This window comes from Hesperophylax consimilis, chromosome 13 (assembly GCF_061612785.1).
Source record: "Hesperophylax consimilis isolate HC1 chromosome 13, BYU_Hcon_1.0, whole genome shotgun sequence".
Lineage (NCBI taxonomy): Eukaryota > Metazoa > Arthropoda > Insecta > Trichoptera > Limnephilidae > Hesperophylax > Hesperophylax consimilis.
This window is the reverse complement of record NC_142848.1, coordinates 8,702,981-8,724,675: the sequence shown is the minus strand read 5'-3', so window position 1 is coordinate 8,724,675 and position 21,695 is coordinate 8,702,981. Positions and strand designations below refer to the sequence as shown.

The 21,695-nt window shown below is 36.5% G+C and overlaps 1 protein-coding gene across 1 annotated transcript in view; it reads left to right on the top strand.

Annotated features, from left to right (window-relative positions):
- The window catches only part of LOC149418390 (atrial natriuretic peptide receptor 1), a 138,098-nt gene extending 117,117 nt beyond the window's left edge, over positions 1–20,981 (top strand). The window contains exons 10-20 of the mRNA XM_089639104.1: positions 359–443; positions 1,040–1,157; positions 1,307–1,492; positions 2,060–2,236; positions 16,155–16,314; positions 16,433–16,591; positions 17,876–18,044; positions 18,471–18,617; positions 18,693–18,885; positions 19,745–20,018; positions 20,525–20,981. Coding sequence (XP_089495230.1) covers positions 359–443; positions 1,040–1,157; positions 1,307–1,492; positions 2,060–2,236; positions 16,155–16,314; positions 16,433–16,591; positions 17,876–18,044; positions 18,471–18,617; positions 18,693–18,885; positions 19,745–20,018; positions 20,525–20,772 — 1,916 coding nt within the window. The 3' untranslated portion in view covers positions 20,773–20,981. The remainder of the gene's footprint in view (positions 1–358; positions 444–1,039; positions 1,158–1,306; positions 1,493–2,059; positions 2,237–16,154; positions 16,315–16,432; positions 16,592–17,875; positions 18,045–18,470; positions 18,618–18,692; positions 18,886–19,744; positions 20,019–20,524) is intronic.
- The last annotated feature ends 714 nt before the right edge of the window (positions 20,982–21,695 follow it).

Here is a 21,695-nt window from a genome sequence, read left to right as displayed (position 1 = left end):
CATGACTTTGAATAAGTTTTTAAAGATGTAATGAATTATCATTGTGATGATTTATCCGGTCACCGTGTGAATGATGCATAAGGGAATATTATAATTTCACTTGGATCTGAATTACATCCACAAATACTTTACAAAAGATGAAGGGTGGATTTTGGACAGTTGTTTTTATGCCATACATAAAAAAAATATTATAAATATTGATGTGAAAGGTACATATTTTGCGTTCTAAGAAATGGTGTGTGTGAATAATTATTATGACAGAGAAAGGCCGGAAAACACAACACAAATAATGATTTTTCAGATGCTATCTTTTTGTGAATAAAAGATTTTCTTTCATCATTTCATGCTGCTCATAAAGATGCTTTCGAAGTGATTTTATATGGCTCCTTTGGATTCGGAATTTTCCTAGCTTTTGCTGCAACGTTATCATGTTTAGCATACAAGTAAGTTCCTAATTTATACTAACATTATCTAAGCCTCACTAGTAAGTTCAGAAGTCACCTCTGATCTGGAACCTCTGAAAAAAAACCTGTCGACTGTGCGAAAACGGGTGTTCAGTTTGATATCTAAACGGGCGGATTGCAGTCTTTATAATGTAGACATGTCAGGTGGAATGCTTTTATTTTTTATGTTAACTCCAGACAGGGTGGAGTTTCTTTTCAGGGAAAGAAAAATATGAGGGGTGAGTTGAAGTGTATCCAGCAGTGATACAAATACAAATCCATCCCTCCCACTGTGGTGCAAGCCGATGGGTCCATCGAATCCGAGTGGAGGTCAAAAAGTCTACCTCAACCGGTCAATCTGGCCCGCCACGCAGTTGGTGGGCAGATACATCAGCCGTCAAGACTGGGATAAACATCAACCCATGAACCCAGGCACCTTTGCTAAGTCACCAGAAGCAGCGAGGCAAGCAGGTGACCTATGGCAGACGTGTTGGTTTTCCAATTAATGGTACCCGGGATGTCGGTACTTCTACCGCCTTCGGAATTCACTGTCTTCAGAAATAATGTATTTAATCATGTAAACTATAATATTACAGGCACATGCGATTATCTGCAGACCTGAACAACATGTCTTGGAGAATTCGAGCAGAAGAAGTTTTACTTGAAGTTGGCAAACCGTACGGTTCTAAACTAGGACTACAGAAAATTAATGACGTAAGTACTTACTTAATATAAAGCTAAAATATAGCTCTTCGATTTATGTCGGGGGATCAAACAACTAGACCTTACAGTAGTAGTGGGCAGGGCAAGAATCTATTCCCGGTTTAAAGAATTCATCAATTGTTTCCATATCTAATTAGTAGCATCATTTATTTCAGTTAACCTACGGATTGCACAGTGCCCGAGCATCTATTGTGTCCTGCAACTCCATTCCGCCAGCGCAAGTGTTTACGACGGTTGGGATATACAAGGGAAACAGAGTTGCCATAAAAAAGGTCACCAAGAAAAAAGTGGACCTCAACAAGAAACTACTTTGGGAAATAAAGCAGGTACTAGAACTAAAATATTTTTTTTCTTTCTCCACCTTCTTTAAATTTTGACAGAATGGTTTAAATAGGTGCAGGATGTTTCTAGGCAAACAAAATCTAGTAGGTACCTACAATACGTTCAGGAAATGATTATTGAAGTTTTCTTTTAAGCATCTTAGGTAGAGGTGCTTTCAATTTTTTCTTTATATTTAAATCTCCTGTTAAAAGGTGTTTGTTAGCCCAGTGGGTAGGGCATAACTCCTTTTTTTACACAAAGAGTAATGATTCGTTGGGGGCTTCAACCTCCATCACATTTGATTAATTGATTGGCTTTTGAATGGTTCCCGTTAAACGCTGATTCTTGTACCGTTTCAACTTTTAATTAAATTATGAATCAGGAATACATGCTTGTGCATTGAGCTGCTGATCTAAGGATGATGAAGCGCAGAAAAAGGCTGAGAATCCGTATTAAGCAGGGACCGTTCAAATGTTAAAAATTCACAATGATTGTCAATCATGACGGAGGTTGAAATGAAAGTACCTACATCACTTTTAAATTTAAACCTAGAATGTGACATGTATTTTTAGGTGCGGGATGTTTCCCATGAGAACACGGTGAGGTTTGTTGGAGCCTGCATAGAGTGTCCCACTGTTCTAATATTGACAGAGTACTGCCCCAAAGGATCTCTAAGGGATGTCTTGAATAATGATGCCCTCAAACTAGACTGGAACTTTCGTATGTCTCTGATTCATGACATTATAAAGGTAAGCTATTCTTTATTATCTGAAGATACCTTATATAGAAACAATGTGCACAATTAAAACTAGTACTTAAAACCATTCGGATCCAGAAGAAAAATATCAAGTATCCCGCTTGACATTCAATTTCAAATAGATTAGCTGTTTTTTTTTTTAAGGTACCAAAATTTAATACTCTTTTTGAAAGTATATGAAAGACTCTTTCAGATTTTAATATTACAAATGATAGAAAGAGTCTTATGATGACGTGCCATTTTTGGTGGCAGATATGACACAATGTGACGTGAGTGGTTAAAGGTGTGTCGTAAAAATTTTAATTTCTGTGAAGAAACAGATACATATAAATTGCAACAATAACATTTGGCTGTCATCAGTTGTTTTGTTTTGCTCTATCTAAAATTAATTTTTTACCATTCTTTTTTGTTTTCTGGCAAAAAAAAGTGTAGTGTGTTGTGCCTTGCGGTTTCTTCTCCCTCCTGATCTTCCAGGAGTCACTTTTCGCTGCTGATTTCCAGATATTTATAAACTTTTTTTACTTCTGTCATTTTCCATACTATTATTGTAGTTGTTTACTGTTGTGAATAATGGAGGAAGATTTCCCTCCTGGATTCCCTACAAAGCCCCCAGATCCCTGTCCGGACCCCCCAGATGGGGAAAATGTAGAAATTTCTGACAGTGATTCTGTCATTTTGACTTCTACCAAAAAAAGGAAATTTACTCCTTCTTCCGCAATAAAACTTGACTCGCCTTCGACTTCACAGTCCCCACCAGCACTTTCTCAACTTCCTCCAACAAACTTTTATTCTCTTCATTCCCGTGGCCCATTCATAGTATACGCCCAAAAAACTGAGCAAGGAAAAACCATCCACCCTCTTGAATTTGGCAAATTCCTATCAAATAGCAAGAATCTTTCAATCAAGCCTGGAGGTGTAAAAGCCGAGGGTCGCTTCCGAATCTCCGTTGAATTCCTCTCAGGGTCAGCTGCTAACAGTTTCATCAAAAATATCTTCATTTCATCTAATTCAAAGTTCAAGGCATATATCCCTACTTTCAATGTTGCTCGCATGGGCCTGGTCAGAGGTATCTCGACCGATCTGTCCATCGAAGAAATTCTGTCTTCACTTTCAACCCCCCAACACATTGGCAATCCCATAAAAACCAGGAGGCAAAATTACAAGGACTCCTCTGAGGGTATAATTTCCTGGAAGCCCTCCCAATCCGTCGTTATCACCTTTAAAGGTCAATCTCTTCCCTCCCATATATATTTATTCTTCAACTCATTACCAGTTGAAATGTATACTTATCCCACCACTCAATGTTTCAATTGCTGCCGTTTTGGTCATACCAAAGCTGCATGCAGATCTCAACCCAGATGTTTTAAATGTGGAGAAAACCACGCAGCTGACCAATGTCCTTCTTCATCCTCACCCAAATGTTTTAACTGCTTAGGCTCACATACAGCTATCAACACTTCTTGCCCAGAACAATCTCGCCAAAAAAATATTAAAATTTCTATGGCCTCTCAGAACTTGTCTTTTCTGCAGGCTTCTAAACTATTCCCGCCTGTCAAAAAATCATTTGCTTAGGCTTTATCCAGCAACTCCTCATCCAACCCTCTTCCCTCCTCTACAACAACTTCTTCTCGTTCAACTAAATTCACATACAAAAACGCTATCTCTAAACCGGCTCCTGGATACGATCAGCAACAACACAACTCACTGCTCTTAAATCCCAATGGATCATCTCTTTCAAATGCCACAAATGGGTGTGCAAATAATTATAATCCGTTCTCAATGAACTCTCAAAAACTTTCTGAAAAACTCTCCCAAGACAATTGTTCATTTATCCAAACTTTTATTATGCTTCTAATTGACCTTATTTCTTCTCAAACTAATCTACCGTCCAACGCTGCTACTATTATTTCTACATTAAAATCATTTATTCAAAATGACTCTTCAAGATGTCAGAATACTTCAGTGGAATAGCCGAAGTGCTATTTCTAACAAATCTGATCTCCTTAACCTATTAAATTCCAACTTTATTTCTTTGGCTGCTATCTCGGAGACTTGGTTTACTCCATCCACCCACTTTAATGTGGGAGGGTATTCCTGTCTCCGCGACGACCGCCCAGAAGGTTCGGGCGGCGGTGCTGCCCTTTTTATTAAAAAATCCATATCATTTTCCCCAATAAATAATATCAAACCCCCCAATGCTGACTTCCAAATGGTTGCAGCTAAAATAAAGGACACATCCTTTATTTCAGTCTATCTTCCCCCAACAGCCCACTTCAATAAACAAACTTGGTTGCAAATTGTAAGTCAACTAAGCCCTCCTTTCATTATATTAGGAGATTTTAATGCCCATTCCCCCGTCTGGGGTTCTGCTTTCTCCGACCGAGATGGTCGAAGTGTGATGGATTTCCTAGATCAATCCAACCTATTCCTTTTGAATGACGGATCTCCTACTAGGATCTCACGCCCCAGCACAAACCCCAGTGCAGTGGATCTCTCGATATGTTCTACTAGTCTGGCTTCTCTCTCCTCATGGGTGGTGTCCCCCGACCCTTGCTCCAGTGATCATTTCCCAATCACCATTACTTATCAAACTTCTTTCCAATCGGACAAGTCTCATATTTTGACAAAGATTAAAACGAAACACACCAAATGGGATGAATTTAACTCTCATATGGACAAGTTCCTACTAAATTTACCCGCCACCGATATATTTTCCGTCAAAGATGATTATAATAACTTCAAATCAATGCTCATAACTGCAATAAAGAAATCAAATCCTCCACCTAAAACTAAATATCTTTTAAAAAAACTCCCTCCAACTCCCTGGTGGGATGAGGAATGTTCTAAAGTAGTAAGAATTCGGAAAGCTAAATCTCTTTCCTATCGTTACAATATGACTATGGAGAACTATCTAATATACAAAAACGCTGAATCCGATGCCAAAAGGGTATTGAGGTCAAAAAAAAGATACGGGTGGTACAACTTCTGCAGTTCAGTATCTCCGAACACTCCAATTTCGGAAGTTTGGTCTATGATCCGAAGATTTCGGTCCTCCTTCAGTTCACCATCTCCTCGAGCGTCTCATTCTAAATGGATAGATGAATTCTTGGACAAAATTGCCCCCCCTTCTGTACCTAACTTAGATGAAATAACGCCCATCTATAATACTCCTATGTCTAATCATTGGCTAGACTCTCCATTCACCTTAATTGAGCTAAAAAATTGTTTATCAACAGTCAAGGACTCATCTCCAGGCAGAGATGGTATACCTTACAGCATAATCAAAAATAGTAATGAGAATGTTCTAAACCACTTCTTAAGCATCTTAAATAAAATCTTCCAGACTGGTATAATGCCTGATGACTGGAGTTGTCAAATAATCATCCCTTTTTTAAAAACAAACAAATCACCAAATTCTCTATCCAACTACAGGCCAATCGCTCTTTCATCCACCCTCAGTAAACTTTATGAAAAATTAGTTAAAAACCGATTAGAATTTTTTGTCGAGAGTAAACAGCTTCTCTCTCCATCTCAATTTGGATTTAGGAAAAAAAAATCCACTCAAGATAACCTTGCCATCATCAGCACTGATATTAATTTATCAATTTCTAAACAGGAAGTTTGTCTTGCCGTCTTTATAGATATAGAAGGCGCCTTTGACAATGTTTCCATTCCAATCCTGAAAAAAAAACTTCTAGGCTTTGGCCTTCCCCCCATGTTTGTCCAATCTATTATTAATCTATTTCTAGATAGACAAATTTTCATTGAACTTCCAGATATTTCTCCTCAAAGTAGGTCTATTTGGAAGGGTTTACCACAAGGCGATGTATCGTCCCCCTTACTGTATAATATATACACATATGATATGCATGTCACTATTCCCCCACAAGTAAAAGTTATTGAGTTCGCAGATGACATAGCTTTCTTCTTATCATCCCTCTCGCCGTCAAATATCTTAATGAAGCCATGAATGCCCTTTGCACATGGCTCACGTTAAATGGTTTTGAACTTTCAATCCAAAAGACTCAGTGTGTCACATTCTCAAATCGCCATAAAAACCCCCCCCGTTCAAATTTTATTTAAAAATTCTACTATCCCCAACGCTTCTGAAGTAAAATTTTTGGGAGTAAAATTTGATAGGAAACTTAAATGGTCTTCCCATATTAATAATTTAGTTCTTCTAACACAGCAAACTTATTTTGTGGCACCATTTTAATTGAAATTAATAAAATACTTCGTTTTTACCACTTTTATTATTTATTACCAACATGTTTCATGAGCAACGCTCACTTCTTCAATAAACCCTGAAGAAGTGAGCGTTGCTCATGAAACATGTTGGTAATAAACAATAAAAGTGGTAAAAACGAAGTATTTTATTAATTTCAATAATTTAGTTACTAAATGCGAAAAAAAATTAAATATCATCAGATCATTATCTGGCGTTTGGTGGGGAGCTCACCCTACTTGCATCAAATTGCTTTACAACGCACTTATTCGAAGCCATCTCGACTATGCCTGCCCACTTTTTAGTACTGCCTTTAAAAATGTACTTGATAAATTAGACAAAATTCAATCTAAATCTTTGCGAATTATAACTGGAGCGATGCAATCGTCACCCATCAATTCCCTTCAAGTAGAATGTTCTGATCCTCCTCTTTATTTAAGGCGTCAACTATTTGCTGACAAATTTGTTCTTAAATGTTTAAATTCTAAATGTCATCAGGTTATCCCCAGCGTCTCGTTGTTCATTGACTCAACCCATTCATCTACAATCAGAACTTCAACTAAACCTATTCCTGACATCTGTAAAAATTTTAAGTCTCTCTCAGAGCTTCACATCATCCAAAATGATCTACTTCCCTTATACAAATTAAAATATAGTCACGTCACCCTATCCCCAACAATATTAGAAGGGATCGGAATCCTTAAAAGTCATTCCAATCTCCCGGCCCGAACTGTCAATAATATGTTCAATGACATTATTTCATCTAAATGGCCCAACTTTTCTCTTTTATTTACTGATGGATCCAAATCTCCCGACTCTCCTAACTGTGGTATAGGTATTAACGTTTACCACGATTAGTCACCGAACCTCGGTAGTGTGCAGTCGTGTTTACCAGTGCTCTGTGTTTGACGGCTTACTTTGACGGCGGCGCGGCGTACAGATAAGATTTATTTATTGTTACCTTTTCGTATTCATTATTTTTGTTTGTGTTATTGGTTTGCGACGAAGTTGCGTGTATTATTTCTATCATTTATTATTTCTAAAATAATAATTATTGTTTAATTTTTTTTTTTAATTTGTTGAAATGGAGGATGATGAAAATCGACCTCCGGACCCTGAGCCCATTTCTAATATTGTATACGACTACGATACTGATGATACCCAGACTTCTGTAACCCTTCCTTCACGAAAACGACGTCCTCCGCTTTGCCTTAATGTACCTCCTAAAATTAAATCTCTTTCACAATCAAACGAAGCCCCAATCTCTCATGGAAGTTATAATGATACAATTCCTCCAGAAGCAAAAGCCACTGAGCTTATGTATTCTATTTCATCTTCAGCTCCATTTATTGTCAATGTCCAAAGGACTGAACAGGGGAAAATAATTCATCCCCTGGATTTTGGTAAATTTATTTTTAGCTCAAAACTCAATAACCTCGGTATTATAAATGGATCAATAAAACCGGAAGGTCGATACAAACTATCCATAGAATTTAAATCCGCCACATTAGCTAATGATTTTGTTAAAAAAATAGGTTCTCTTTCAAATAATAAATTTAAATCTTTCATACCTACTTTCAATTTAACCAGAATGTGCAGAGTAAGAGGTATCCCAACCGATCTATCAGAAACAGAAATAGTAGATGCTCTTAATGACTCTCAATTAACTCCAAAAGTTTTAAAAGCACGTCGTTTGAATTTCAAGGATACTTCCACCGGCACCACTATATGGAAACCTTCACAATCCGTTGTTATTACTTTCGAAGGTCAAACATTACCATCCCGTGTATTTATTTATTATAACGCTCTTCCCGTTGAAATATACAGATTCTCGACTATCCAATGTTTCAACTGTTGCCGTTTTGGCCATTCAAAACCTATTTGTCGTTCCCCTCCTCGTTGCTTTAATTGCGGAGAGGATCATCTCTTTGAACAGTGTCAAAATACAACGAATAACCCTATTTGTATTAATTGTAAGGGCAACCATACTGCTGTTAGTGTGGCCTGTCCAGAGTTATCTAGACAGAGAAATATCAAACAGTCAATGGCTGCAGACAATATTTCTTACTTTCAGGCCTCTAAATTATTCGCTCCTACAAAAAAATATTTTGCAGAGATAACGTCTAACGCTTCTCTCTTTCATTTTTCTCCCCCTAAATCCCCTCTATCATCTTCCCACAAAGAAACAATTTTCAAACCGATAAAATCTAATCCAAAATTTATTCCTTCTTTCGATAAAAAACTACATAATTAACTTTTACTTAACCCGAATGGGAATAATAAATCCCAGGCTCCCAATGGGACTGCCTTAAAAAACTGTTCCACTTCCGATATCTTCCCTAAAGTCACGATTGAAAATTCTTCTTTTATTCAAACTTTAATTACCCTATTAATTACGATCCTTTCAAATAACAATAAAGTACCGTCCAACGCTGCCGATTATATGAAATCTTTACTCTCTAGCCTTCCCGATGTATCCGCAAATGAGCAAAATACTTCAATGGAATAGTAGAAGTCTATTCGCCAACAAAATTGATCTTGTACAGTTACTTGATGAACATAATATTTCAGTTGCTGCCATCTCCGAAACGTGGTTAAACCCTCATACCAATTTAATATTCCTGGATATCATTGTCTAAGACATGATAGACTGGATGGCAAAGGTGGCACTGCTCTTATTATACATAATTCTATCCCTTTTAAACAAATTATTTTCCACACTCTCTCCAATAATTTTCAGATAGTAGCTGCTGTTATATCTGATATTACATTACTATCAATATATATCCCTCCCTCTACAATTTTTGTTGAAAACGAATGGTCAACATTTATATCCCAGATTCGTCCCCCGTATATGATACTTGGGGACTTCAATGCTCATTCTCCTTCTTGGGGCAGTGAGTTAACAAACCGTTCTGGCCATAATCTATTAGATTTTATGGATACCTATAATTTATTTATACTAAATGATGGATCTCCAACTCGTTTCACTGCCCCTCAACATCGGAAAAGTGCAGTCGATTTATCTCTTTGCTCATCTTCGGTGATTCCCATATGTTCTTGGAACATTCTTAAAGATCCCCTTTCCAGTGACCATTTTCCTATAATAATTACCTTCCACCATCTATCTTCCACGCATTCCTTTTCGATAAACAATAGTTTTAAATTTAAAACGAAAGACGCGAATTGGAGAAATTTTTCTTCAGAATTAGACTCCATTGTTCAAGAATCTAAGTCTTCCCTTGTCAACACTAGTTTACAATGTGAATTATTTCCTAACATGATAATAAAAGCTGCAGAAAAAACACTTAAAAAACGTAATCTTAACATTAAGATAAAACATTCCACCCCATGGTGGGATGAAGAATGCACTAGTGTCGTTAAATCCAGAAGAGAAGCAATTTCCATTTTCCGTAAATGTATGTCTTTCGAAAATTACCTTTCTGTGAAACGCGCCCAGGCAGAAGCGAAACGCGTTTTGAAAAACAAAAAGCGGTCTGGATGGCGAAAATTCTGTGAACGCTTGTCTCCTGAATCTCCCCAGTCATCCGTATGGTCCAATTTAAAAAAATTCGGTTCGTCATATACTCCGCAGCGTTCTAAACATATTCCAGAAGAAATTATTATAGGTTTTGCTGATAAGATAGCTCCTCCGTCAGTTGCCAGATGTGAGGAAATGCCTTCTTTTATTTCTTATCCATCTCACTCTAGCTGGCTGGACTCTCCTTTCTCAATAAGTTAATTAAACCGAGTAATCAATTCCCTTCCAGACTCTTCTCCTGGCCCTGATGGAATCTTATATAGTTTCATTAAAGCATTCTCAGACATGTCGGTTAAATATTTTTTATCCCTAATTAATTACATGTTCGAAACGGGATTTATTCCGGAAGTCTGGAAAGTTCAAAAAATCCTTCCGATTTTAAAACCTGGCAGAAATCCATCTGAAATCTCATCCTATCGTCCTATTGCTCTTTCGTCATGTTTAATGAAAGTAGCAGAACACTTGATAAAGAACAGATTGGAATGGTTTGTTGAAAATCACAGAATTATCTCTCCTAATCAATATGGCTTCCGGAAAAAGAAATCAACCATAGATAATTTAAGTGTGTTAACAACAGACATCCGTATATCTCAGTCCCTTAATTCTTGCACTCTGGCCACATTTCTTGATCTTTCGTCAGCTTACGACGATGTATTAATTAACATTTTGAAAGAAAAATTAATTAAAATAAAAATTCCCTTAAAACTAGTTCAATTTATTATTAATTTACTAACAGACAGATCCATTAATATCCACTTTTCTTCAAAAACTATAAATCGCAAACTATGGAAGGGGTTACCTCAGGGGTCCGTAATCAGTCCATTATTATTTAATATATATATAAGTGATTTAGACAGTGTAATTCCTTCATCTATCAAGCGACTTTATTTTGCTGATGATTTCCTTATATATTTATCACACAAAAATCTATCGCGCGCTGCGAAGGAATTGAATTTGGCTTTACATAATATTAAAGTTTGGTTGTTGACAAATGGGATGAATTTAGCTACGTCTAAAACCAAAGTAGTGGCTTTTACGCGCAAAAGAAAAATACCCCCCTTTTCTGTCTGCTTTGATAATGTCCCTCTTCAAATCGTTAAGCAAATTAAATTTCTTGGACTACTTTTGGATCATAAACTTTCCTGGCTCCCGCATATTCAGAACATTTCGGCTAAGTGTGAAAAGGGGCTAAATATTATGCGAGCTGTTTCCAGAGTGTGGTGGGGATCTCATCCTACTACTCTTAAATTAATGTATGGTGCTCTAGTGCGAAGCCATTTGGATTATGGAACATTTCTTTTTGATCCTCTTCCTAAATATTTGGACAAAAAACTTGAAAGAATTCAGTCCAAAGCGCTCAGAATAATTATTGGAGCGATGAAATCTTCTCCAATTAATTCTCTCCAGGTAGAATGTGTTGATCCCCCCTTAATTTTAAGGAGACAATTCCTAGCTGATAAATATATTTTTAAATCTTTTTCTATATCGCGTCACCCTTTAGAACAAAGCCTTGATTATTTGTTCAATTACTTAAATAACGAAAAAAGATCGACAGATAAAAATCGACTTCCTCTCCTTCTAAAAAGTTTTCTTTCATTCAAATCTCTGTCTTCTTCCCTCCAAAATCTACAAAAAGATCCTATCCTTCCTATTTTCACCATCCCATTTGATTCTATCAATTATATCCCCAACGTTATAACTTCAGACTTCCGAACTGATATTTTAACCTCATCTAATCAAAATGTTGAGGAAAAATTTAAAAACATTACATCTTCTAAGTTTCCAGAATTTTCTCTCATTTACACAGATGGTTCTAAGTCTGATAACAAAGATTGTGGAGCTGCGGTACACATTCCCGAATTCGATTTAGATTTGTCTTATAAATTGCCTAAAGAAATTTCCATATTTACTGCAGAATGCTTCGCAATTGAACAAGCTTTGAGCCAAATCCAGCTTTTCAATATTCGACGAGCCTTACTGTGCACTGACTCACTAAGCGCAGTGTTGAAAATTTCCTCAAATATCCATAAACCAGAAGACTATATTATTTATAATATCAGAAACACCCTTAAATCTTTAAATGAATTAAATTTCGAGACAATATTGGTTTGGGTCCCTGGCCATTTAGGAATTGAGGGTAACGAGAAAGCCGATTCTCTAGCTAAACTTGGAACAATTTCTGGCTCTAATCCTTTAGATTTTAGAATTCCTATCTCTGACGTCATCCCAATTCTTAAATCCAAGATGATCCGCTCCTGGGAAGAAAATTGGACCAATACGAAAACCCGAACTGGTGCTTTTTATGCTGGAATACAAAATCATATTCCAAGTAAACCTTGGTTCCACGGCAAGATAAAATCCAAAAGATTTATATCCTGTATCTCGAGAATGAGAATTGGTCATTGCTCCATTGCATCCCATTTGTTTAAAATCCGGGTCCTAGATAGTCCACTCTGCCAGTGCGGCATGGAAAATGAGACTCTTGATCACGTTTTCTTTAATTGTAAAAATCATTCATCCTTCAAAGGCATTTATCGTTTACTTATAAAAATCACCCACCAATCTCCCCTTAGTATTCCTTATTTACTTTCTCTCAACAATTCTCGCATTTTCTCAGTTCTATACAAGTTCATAGACTTGAATGACTTCAATATTTGAGATTTCCTATTCCCGTATAGATTTCCCATAAAATTATAACCATCTCCCTTAACTTTAACGGCACATAGCACTCTCTTTAGGGTGAATTGCCTAATACAAAAAAAAAAAAAAAAAAACGTTTACCACAATAATTGAATCCTATTATTTCTATACCCGCTATATCCGATTTTTTGACAAAATGATCTGAGTTTGACATCTTGTTCACATTTTTGCGAGCAACAAGAGGAGCCTGAAATTGAGTTTCAAAACCCTCCTTATCACGACCAAAAACCATGTTAAAACTGCGAGTGAGAAACCAAATCCGCTATATCAAACAGAAAGTTACTATCAAAACCCGCTATATCGGATTCAACCAATCACAAGCAGTTATTTTGCCAAAATACAATATGGCCGCCGCTCTGACGCCACGCTCGTGTGTCAAAATGATCTACGCGTGTGTTTCTAAACCCGCCATGTCGGCTCAGTTGACTTTCAAAATCACGAAGTGAGTATCAAAATCCGCTTTATCCATTTTATTTATCGAAATTTCTTAATTATTGCTACACATATATAGAAAAAAAAATGCTTTTCGAAATTTTATTACTCCAATTCTTTATATAAAAAATTGTAATGCAATTACTTATGTACACTAAAGATGTGACAGTTTTTTGCGGTTTTCTCCAAATCAATGAAAGTTGATATAGCGGGTATAGAAATTACACGACTCAATTTTAATGACAGAATATTTCATTCAATTTCAAATCAATTTTCAATATTTTCAGCCAAGTGCATTGCAATAATAGAATCTCTCAAATATATAATCAAAAATAATTTTGAACATTCCCTCGTTCTCTCTGACTCTCTCAGTTCCCTCCAAAAACTTAAATCCAGTCCTCTTCTTCATCCTGATGATCACTTTGTATGCCTTATTCGAGAGATGATAGCCTCCATTCAAAGCTCTGGTAAAACTGTAACTCTGATTTGGATTCCTGGACATGTTGGTGTCATGGGTAATGATATTGCGGATGCCTTGGCAAAACAAGGAGCGTCCAACCCTGTTGTTACCCTCGTAAACCACATTCCCCTATCTGACATTTTTTCCATCATCAAAGATAGATCCCGCAATGTTTGGTCGGAGTATTGGCACATTGCTAGTCAATCCAAGGGAGCCTGCTATGCCTCAATACAAAGGACTATTCCATCAAAACCGTGGTTTCAGCAATTCCCTCATTTTCCCAAAAAAGAAATTTCTTCACTCATTCGAATGAGGATCGGACATTGTTCCGTTCCTTCCCACCTTTTTAAAATTCATGTCCTTGACTCCCCAGATTGTACATTCTGTGGTCTAGAAGTGGGAACTTTAGATCACATATTTTTTGGTTGTCCCTCTCTAAACAAATATCCTCTCTTCTATCAAGCCTTATCTAAAATTGCCTCCCCTCCATTCAACATCTCATCTCTTCTAAGTCTGAACTCGACTCCAATTTCCATTATAATTTTGAAATTTGCCTATTTAAATAAAATTTAAATTTAAATTCACCTTTCATTTCTCAATAATTTTAAATGATGGCCAAGAACACCCTTGAAGGGTGAAAGCCAGAAATAATGGAAAAAAAAGATACATATAATGTCTTAGGTAGAGAATTGAAATATTTTCATTTTGATTGAGATGCTAGTGCTAACATTAACTGATTGGGAAAACAAAAGGAAACCCAAAATGCTGAAAGTATAATAAATTCTTATATTTCTTTATTTATTGTTTTGGTGTTTAATTCGTAGAACTCCATTTATTTTTTTTAAATAAATTTAAAATAAATCAAATTTAATAATGTTATAATAATTATTAAGTTCTGCAAGTATTTCTGTTATTTTTACAGTTTTTAATGTGACAGCTGTTTCGGCTTTTGAGGCCATTATCAAACTGTGGACATGTCCACACGGCGACGACTTATTTATATGATTTTATTTATCCCCACCCATTTAAATTTCTATAATGTTCAAAAATGATTCATTAAGGACGGGTTGTTTCGGAGAATTTGAACAATTCATCAAATTTCAACGTTCATTTTCGGGTTCTGTGAAAGTCCTATTCAAGTTCTGTTATTATATCATTGTAGGCTAGTTGCTTGACAAAAGTGAAATAAAAACAGAACTTGAAAAAATCTTTCACAGAACTTGTAAATGAACGTTGAAATATGATGAATTGTTCAAATTCTCCGAAACAACCCGTCCTAAGAATTGGAATAACCAAAATATTTGGGAATCCAGCAGTGTTTGCACACCTGTTAAAATTAATGACCTAAGGGTTTTCTTAATTGTTGGTACGTGGATTATGTTAAGGAATTATATTTTTTTGGTTTTTTGAAAATATTAAGCAGGGGAGAATTGATCATTTTTGTTTGATTATTAATTAGGGTTATGTTTGGATCATTAGTTCTTTTATTTATCTCTAATTGTTCTAGTTAATTTAATCTAAAACCCTTTCTTTCTATGTGTAAAGGTTTAGGCTCGTTGTTGTCAAGCGGGACGTGGTTTTTCTCTAGAAATCATATGAATAAGTCGTCGCCGTGTGGACATCTCCACAGTTTGATAATGGCCTCAAAAGCCGAAACAGCTGTCTCATTAAAAACTGTAAAAATAACAGAAATACTTGCAGAACTTAATAATTATTATAACACTATTAAATTTGATTTATTTTAAATTTATTTTAAAAAATCTTATATTTCTTACTGTGAATAAATTTTCATTGCATGTCAACTTTCTCGAGGGTACAAGCTATGGTAAGCCATTTCCTTTTTCTGCGATCTGAGATACGTAGACATGAAACTAATAAGTCAATGGCCTAGCACCCACATGTGTTAAGTGCAATTTGAAAATTTAATTTATATAAATATTCCAGGTTAATTATAAAATGTAAAGCAGCAAAATTAATGTGAATGAGTAATCTTGATAAATGCTATACAAAACACATAATTATTTTTTTACTCAAAACTGCACTTAACACATGTGTGCTAAGCCTTTGAAGTACAAAACTCTAAATGGCTTCACACTAAAAAATGAATGAAATTGAATTTATTATTATATAAGCACAAAGTATATGTAATACATTATAAATTCCAATCTGTAAGCAAATATTAGCTAGTCCACTTATAACTATCCTACATAATTATATACATAAAGGGAAGTGTATGGCGGCATGGCTTTATTTTTTATACAAATCTAGTTTTATTCCAAAATTAATAATATTTTAATATTGATGGTGACTGTCTACATGAGATTTATAAAAATCAGCCCCATCCCTTAAAGCAGAATTTTCATACTTCTTGATGAAATTTTATACACTTGATGTTCAAAATAAGAGGAAAATCACTGTTTACGTTTGATCTCGAAAACTCTGTAAAGTCCAGATAACGCCGGGGACTTTAGCTAGTATTAATTTTTTTTTGTCTCCTAGGTTAGATAATACATACTGTTACTAATAAATTATTGGGTAACATTTTGTTTCAGGGAATGGCGTATTTACACAGTTCTGAAGTGATGGTGCACGGAAAGCTGCGCTCATACAACTGTCTTATCGATGGAAGATTTGTATTGAAAATATCAGATTTTGGACTTACTACTCTCACAACGCCTGCCGAAGTCATCAAAGACTCACACTATTACAATAGTAAGCTAATTCAACCTTACATCTCACCGCCCATGTTGATTCCTAGAAAACCTTGTAAAAATTGATTTAATATCTTTATTCATCAGTTCATCAAAAGAATATTTCTTAATGCCAACAGAATTACTTTGGGTGGCACCAGAGTTACTTCCACTGACCCTTATTCCTGGCATCCCGGCAACTCAGAAAGGGGATGTATACAGCTTTGGGATAATCCTGGAAGAAATTGTAGTAAGAGGAGGTCCATTTGAAGCTGCAAGACAATTCCTAGATCCACAAGGTAAGAACAAAAATTCAACAACTTTTTTAGGAAATCTAAATTGGAGTGGAGGTCACAATCCTTAGCAATGAGGAAACGACCGAGAAGGAAATCAATACTATGAGGCATTTTGACCATGTACTGTTAACCCATCGGAATACTAATTTTTATTTGTTACATCTGTGCAAACTTCAGACGGATTCTTACTGTGCATTGATAACTGATTCTTATTACATTCTTACTGATTCTTTTTGCACTTCAAACGAAACAGTTTTCCTACTTTTATATAGATTTCATAAAAATTGTGATTTTATTATAATCTACCCAAGTACGTAGGATGAGTTTTAGCAGATCAATATGCCGCTGCGAAAGAAATGCGGCCACCCAATCTTGGCGGCGGGTATGCCGATGGCTTAAAAACATTTTTTGGCACGTTTTATGTTTGCGTTTTCAATTAGAATTAGGTTTACAATACCAATTACTGTTGTACCGGACAACAGATGGATGCACCTAATAATTATTAAATAATTAAGAAAATGAATATTCTGATATCACACATTTTACGATGTCGAATCCTTTGAGGCTTATCTTGCACAATGAGTCATCTTGCTAAGAATGTAAAGCACCGTACACGTGTCATATCACCAGTTCAAGGATGAATTACTCGCACGACAAACTGTGGGACCTTAGTAATTAATTCTCGGCGCTATGACGCCTTATAATATTTCTTTTTAGATATAAGAATAATTGCTCCACATTAACACATGTAGAATTGTTGAATTCGAACCCAATAAATACGCAAACAACTGGCCCAACCAGTCAGTTGTCCGACGACATTCGCGAAGTTGTGTTTCATTGCAAATCCTTACCCAAGGTACCCCCGAGAGGAAACCGGCATTTTACAGTCGATGTCACTGGCGTAGGTGTCCAGTAAAACTGTCATCATCTTATATCAATCGATAGGTGTTGTGGGTGTTCATGTGTGCCAGAAGTAAGCTAATTTATTCCTTACTTTTCCTGCAATTGATCAAACATTTTCAAATATCAAGATTCAGAATGGTGGTCTTTCACCAGGGACACTGAAAGTATCTACCACTATTGAAAGTGTCGCAAATATACTGGATATATTATTTTTTAATCAATAAATTGAGAAATAACACAAATTAATCAAATAAAATATTTACTTGCGAATGCCGGGATTTGCACCAGCGATCCCTGGATTTGTAGCCTAGGATCGTAACCACTCAACCACGCAGGTCAAAAATCTACTTTGGGTTTTGATTGAATTCACAATTATTTCTCCAGAGATTATAAGCAGAGTTGGAGCCAGAGAGACTCCTCCCTTCCGCCCAGCAGTGGAGCAAAGAGATTGTCCTGACAATCTGATAGAACTAATGGAAAGATGCTGGAGTGACAATCCAGATGAAAGGCCTACATTTGATGCTGTCAAAGGAACGGTGCGGTGCATCATGAAGTAAGTAACACTCAAATTCATATTCCACTCGAGCGATTGGTTGGGTATATAAACATTTACCATATTATTTAATTAATATCATTCCTCAAAATATTAATATGGAAACATATGAACTGCTTACTGCGATTTAAAGCTAATGAATCCACATAGATTTCGTTGTTTATTAAAAAAAAATTATTCTATAAATTTGACACATTATGGACAAGCAGTAACTAAAATTTTTTTTGCAAATTTGCCATAATATGCAAAAAATCACTCATGTGGATAAGCAGCCTTGATTTATTTAACCTTACTTTTTCCACATACCTACGTAATAAAACCAGGCACATATGGGTTATCAGTTGTGTATAATCTATATGTTTAAATACATGTTTATAATAAGGTAATCTATGAGATTTAGATGTTCATTATTTTTTTTTATTCTAGAGGATATTGTGACAATCTTATGGACGATCTACTGCGTAGGATGGAACAGTATGCAAATAATTTAGAAACTCTTGTTGAAGAAAAAACGGAACAATTATCTATGGAAAAGAAAAGATCGGAAGAATTATTGTATCAAGTATTACCGAGGCAAGTACCTGCTTACAAATATGTAAGAAACAGAATTATACAAAAATATAAAATTAATTTAATATTTTTTTGCAGGTTAGTAGCTCAGCAATTGATGGCTGGAGAAATGGTCCAGCCAGAACAATTTGAGTGTGTAACAATATACTTTAGTGATATAGTCGGTTTCACGGCTCTCTGTGCCCAAAGTACACCCATGGAGGTAGTAGATCTACTGAACGACCTCTACAGCACCTTTGATCGTATTATTGGATTTTATGATGTTTACAAAGTAAGTAAACGGTTCATTATTACCTACCTTAACTATTATTCTTAACTATTGTTCTGGACTCACCAGAACTTACAAATTTAATAAATTTTCATATTCCGTCTAGATCAACCCGACAATCTGATTTATTTTATCTACCCTCGTGTAGAACAAACATTCGAAAAAATTCCCCAATTCCTCGTATATGTGCACAATATAATAAAAAATTTTACAGCATTGACATTTTTGGTAATAACCTAAAGAAATATCGATATGAAGTAATGCGTACGATCGATTATTAATATGAGAGTATGGAATGTATCGGCAGCATCTCCTATCCTCTTCCTATTTTCTTCTTCCTATCCTCTTCCTATTTTCCTCTTCCTCTCCCCTTCCTTTAACACCAAATTAATTTTAAGAAACTAAAACTTCATTTCTAATGAACTTTAACATAAGAAACTTCTGTGGCTTGACTTCAGTTAACTTGTATATTTATATCTATCACTGCATATTATATAAAAGCTGTTTGTTTCTTACAAAATAAATAAATAAATAAATTATTGCAAATAGTGTAGGGACAGAGAAAGGAGTGTCAGTAGAATGTTTGACACCCAAGTGGATAAAATAAGTCAGGGACACCCCAAAAAGATGTGGCACAATCAAGTGAATCAAATATTTTAGGTCATGCACAGACGCAATGTAAGCATTCTTCTAATCTTTGCATCTCTGGCCTTTTCCATGCAATACCTATCAATAATAATAACATCCTACAACGTGGCACGTTTTAACTCATTGTATGTGTTTAGTGAAACTATAGCTGCCGATGGATAACATATGCGACAGTCTCGTAGATAAGGTCAATTAACATCATATTGGTTTTCAGGTTGAAACAATAGGCGATGCATACATGGTGGTGTCAGGCCTGCCGGAGCGAAACGGCGACAATCATGCCAGGGAGATCTGTCTCATGGCGCTGGCCGTTCTGGACGCGGTCAAGTGCTTCACGGTGCGCCACCGGCCCGAGTACCAGCTGAAGATCAGGATAGGCATCCACTCGGGACCCGTTTGCGCCGGGGTGGTGGGGGTCAAGATGCCGCACTTCTGCCTGTTTGGGGACACAGTCAACACGGCATCCAGGATGGAGTCAGCCGGAATGCGTAAGTACCAGCTGAAGATGAAGTTAAGCATCCACTCGGGACTTCTTTGCAAACCAAGAATGCCAACCGACGATATTGTGATACCAACGGTCATCTGTAAGTAGTACTACATACCCACATGAGGTTTGGGATTGTGATGATAATGTCACCTTTTTTATACGAATACCGTACAAAAGTCCCAACTGCTCCTGACTGTCCAGAACCAGTGGAACTATGACGTCCTCAATCGCAAAATGTTTCGAGGCTGAATGGAGAGGGGATGGGAAGGATATAGGGTAGAGGAAGCTCAGGAATTACCTGGCTATTCAGATCTGGTCACCAAACATGCCTATGGCGTTTTTAAGCAATGTTTCAATTTAAACTTTAGATTTGCTCCTTATCCAACAGTACAATACCACATTAAAAATATGTGTATAATCATCGTCAATCTCAAGAGAAACTTCTGTCAGTGTGAATTTATTCTACCTAATAAATTAGTAATTCTTTAATTGTTTGTCACCTTCCAGCCCTCATGATCCACATGAGCGACGCAACTAAGCAGATCCTTAGTCGGTTCGGCACCTTCAAGATGGACCTCCGAGGAGATGTGGAACTCAAGGGCAAGGGCCGAATGCTGACCCACTGGCTCATCGGATGCTCGGAGCCAGACCCTCGGCCCCCCACACCTATCCACTGCCCTGCCGAGCCCACTGACGTGGCACCATTCCCACTCATCTTCCCCGCAGTCGTCTTGAACAAGAACTCTGATATTTAATCATTAAATAATTTTCATAAGTTACTGCCGATTATGTCCATGGGAGTTCAATGGACAATCGTTTAGTTAAACTACAATCACAGTGCTGGCTCCGTAAATATTGGGACTTACCATTTAGGCATTTTTCCTCAATTGGACAAGGATACATTTAATTTTTTCAAGGAGCTATAAATCCATTGAATCCATAAACTGATGTTGCTAATTAACATAAGCCCTTCTGACTCCTAGGCCCCAGACAGGTCAAAGAAATCAATTATCAGTTCAGAAAAGAGTTTCGTTACATGAAATTTTTGAAAAATTTCACCCAAAGAATAATAGAATTGACCTCACTTCGAACACACAATGCCCAGAACTCTACCCCCCGAGTGATTTTGAACCCTACGGTTTATAGTATTTTCCACCAAGCGTAACTCTTGTCGAAAAGGCACCCATTGAGAGTATTAAACCTTGACCTTCTGACTACTGGCTAAGCGTCCAACCCACCGTGCTATCAGCAACCTAGCATAAAAGTAATTTGAATTAAAACTTAGTTCATAATAAGACAACATAGATCTGTCTTCTACAGGGATATGCAAGCATCCGATACTCGTAGATTTTGGTATCTTGGCGACTAGCGCCATACAGCTGCGCTGAGGTGCGAACACAGGCACACTTTCTCCACATTTTGTAATCTCGTTGGTGACAAAAGTCTCCCACTACCAGTAGGTATAAGTCACGGCGGAGCAATTAGTAAATATGACAGTCTAGCAAAAATGAGTCTTATCGTCACTTGTGTTAGTCATTTTGTAACAATGCACATGCTTTAAATTAATGCTGGGAACAAAAATTGTCAGCTACAGCGGTTGTGAGTTAGGTTAGGAGAGCTAGTTTTAACATTTCAAGAGGTGGTGGTGACGCGAGTATTATGATTTCAGCAGCGAAAT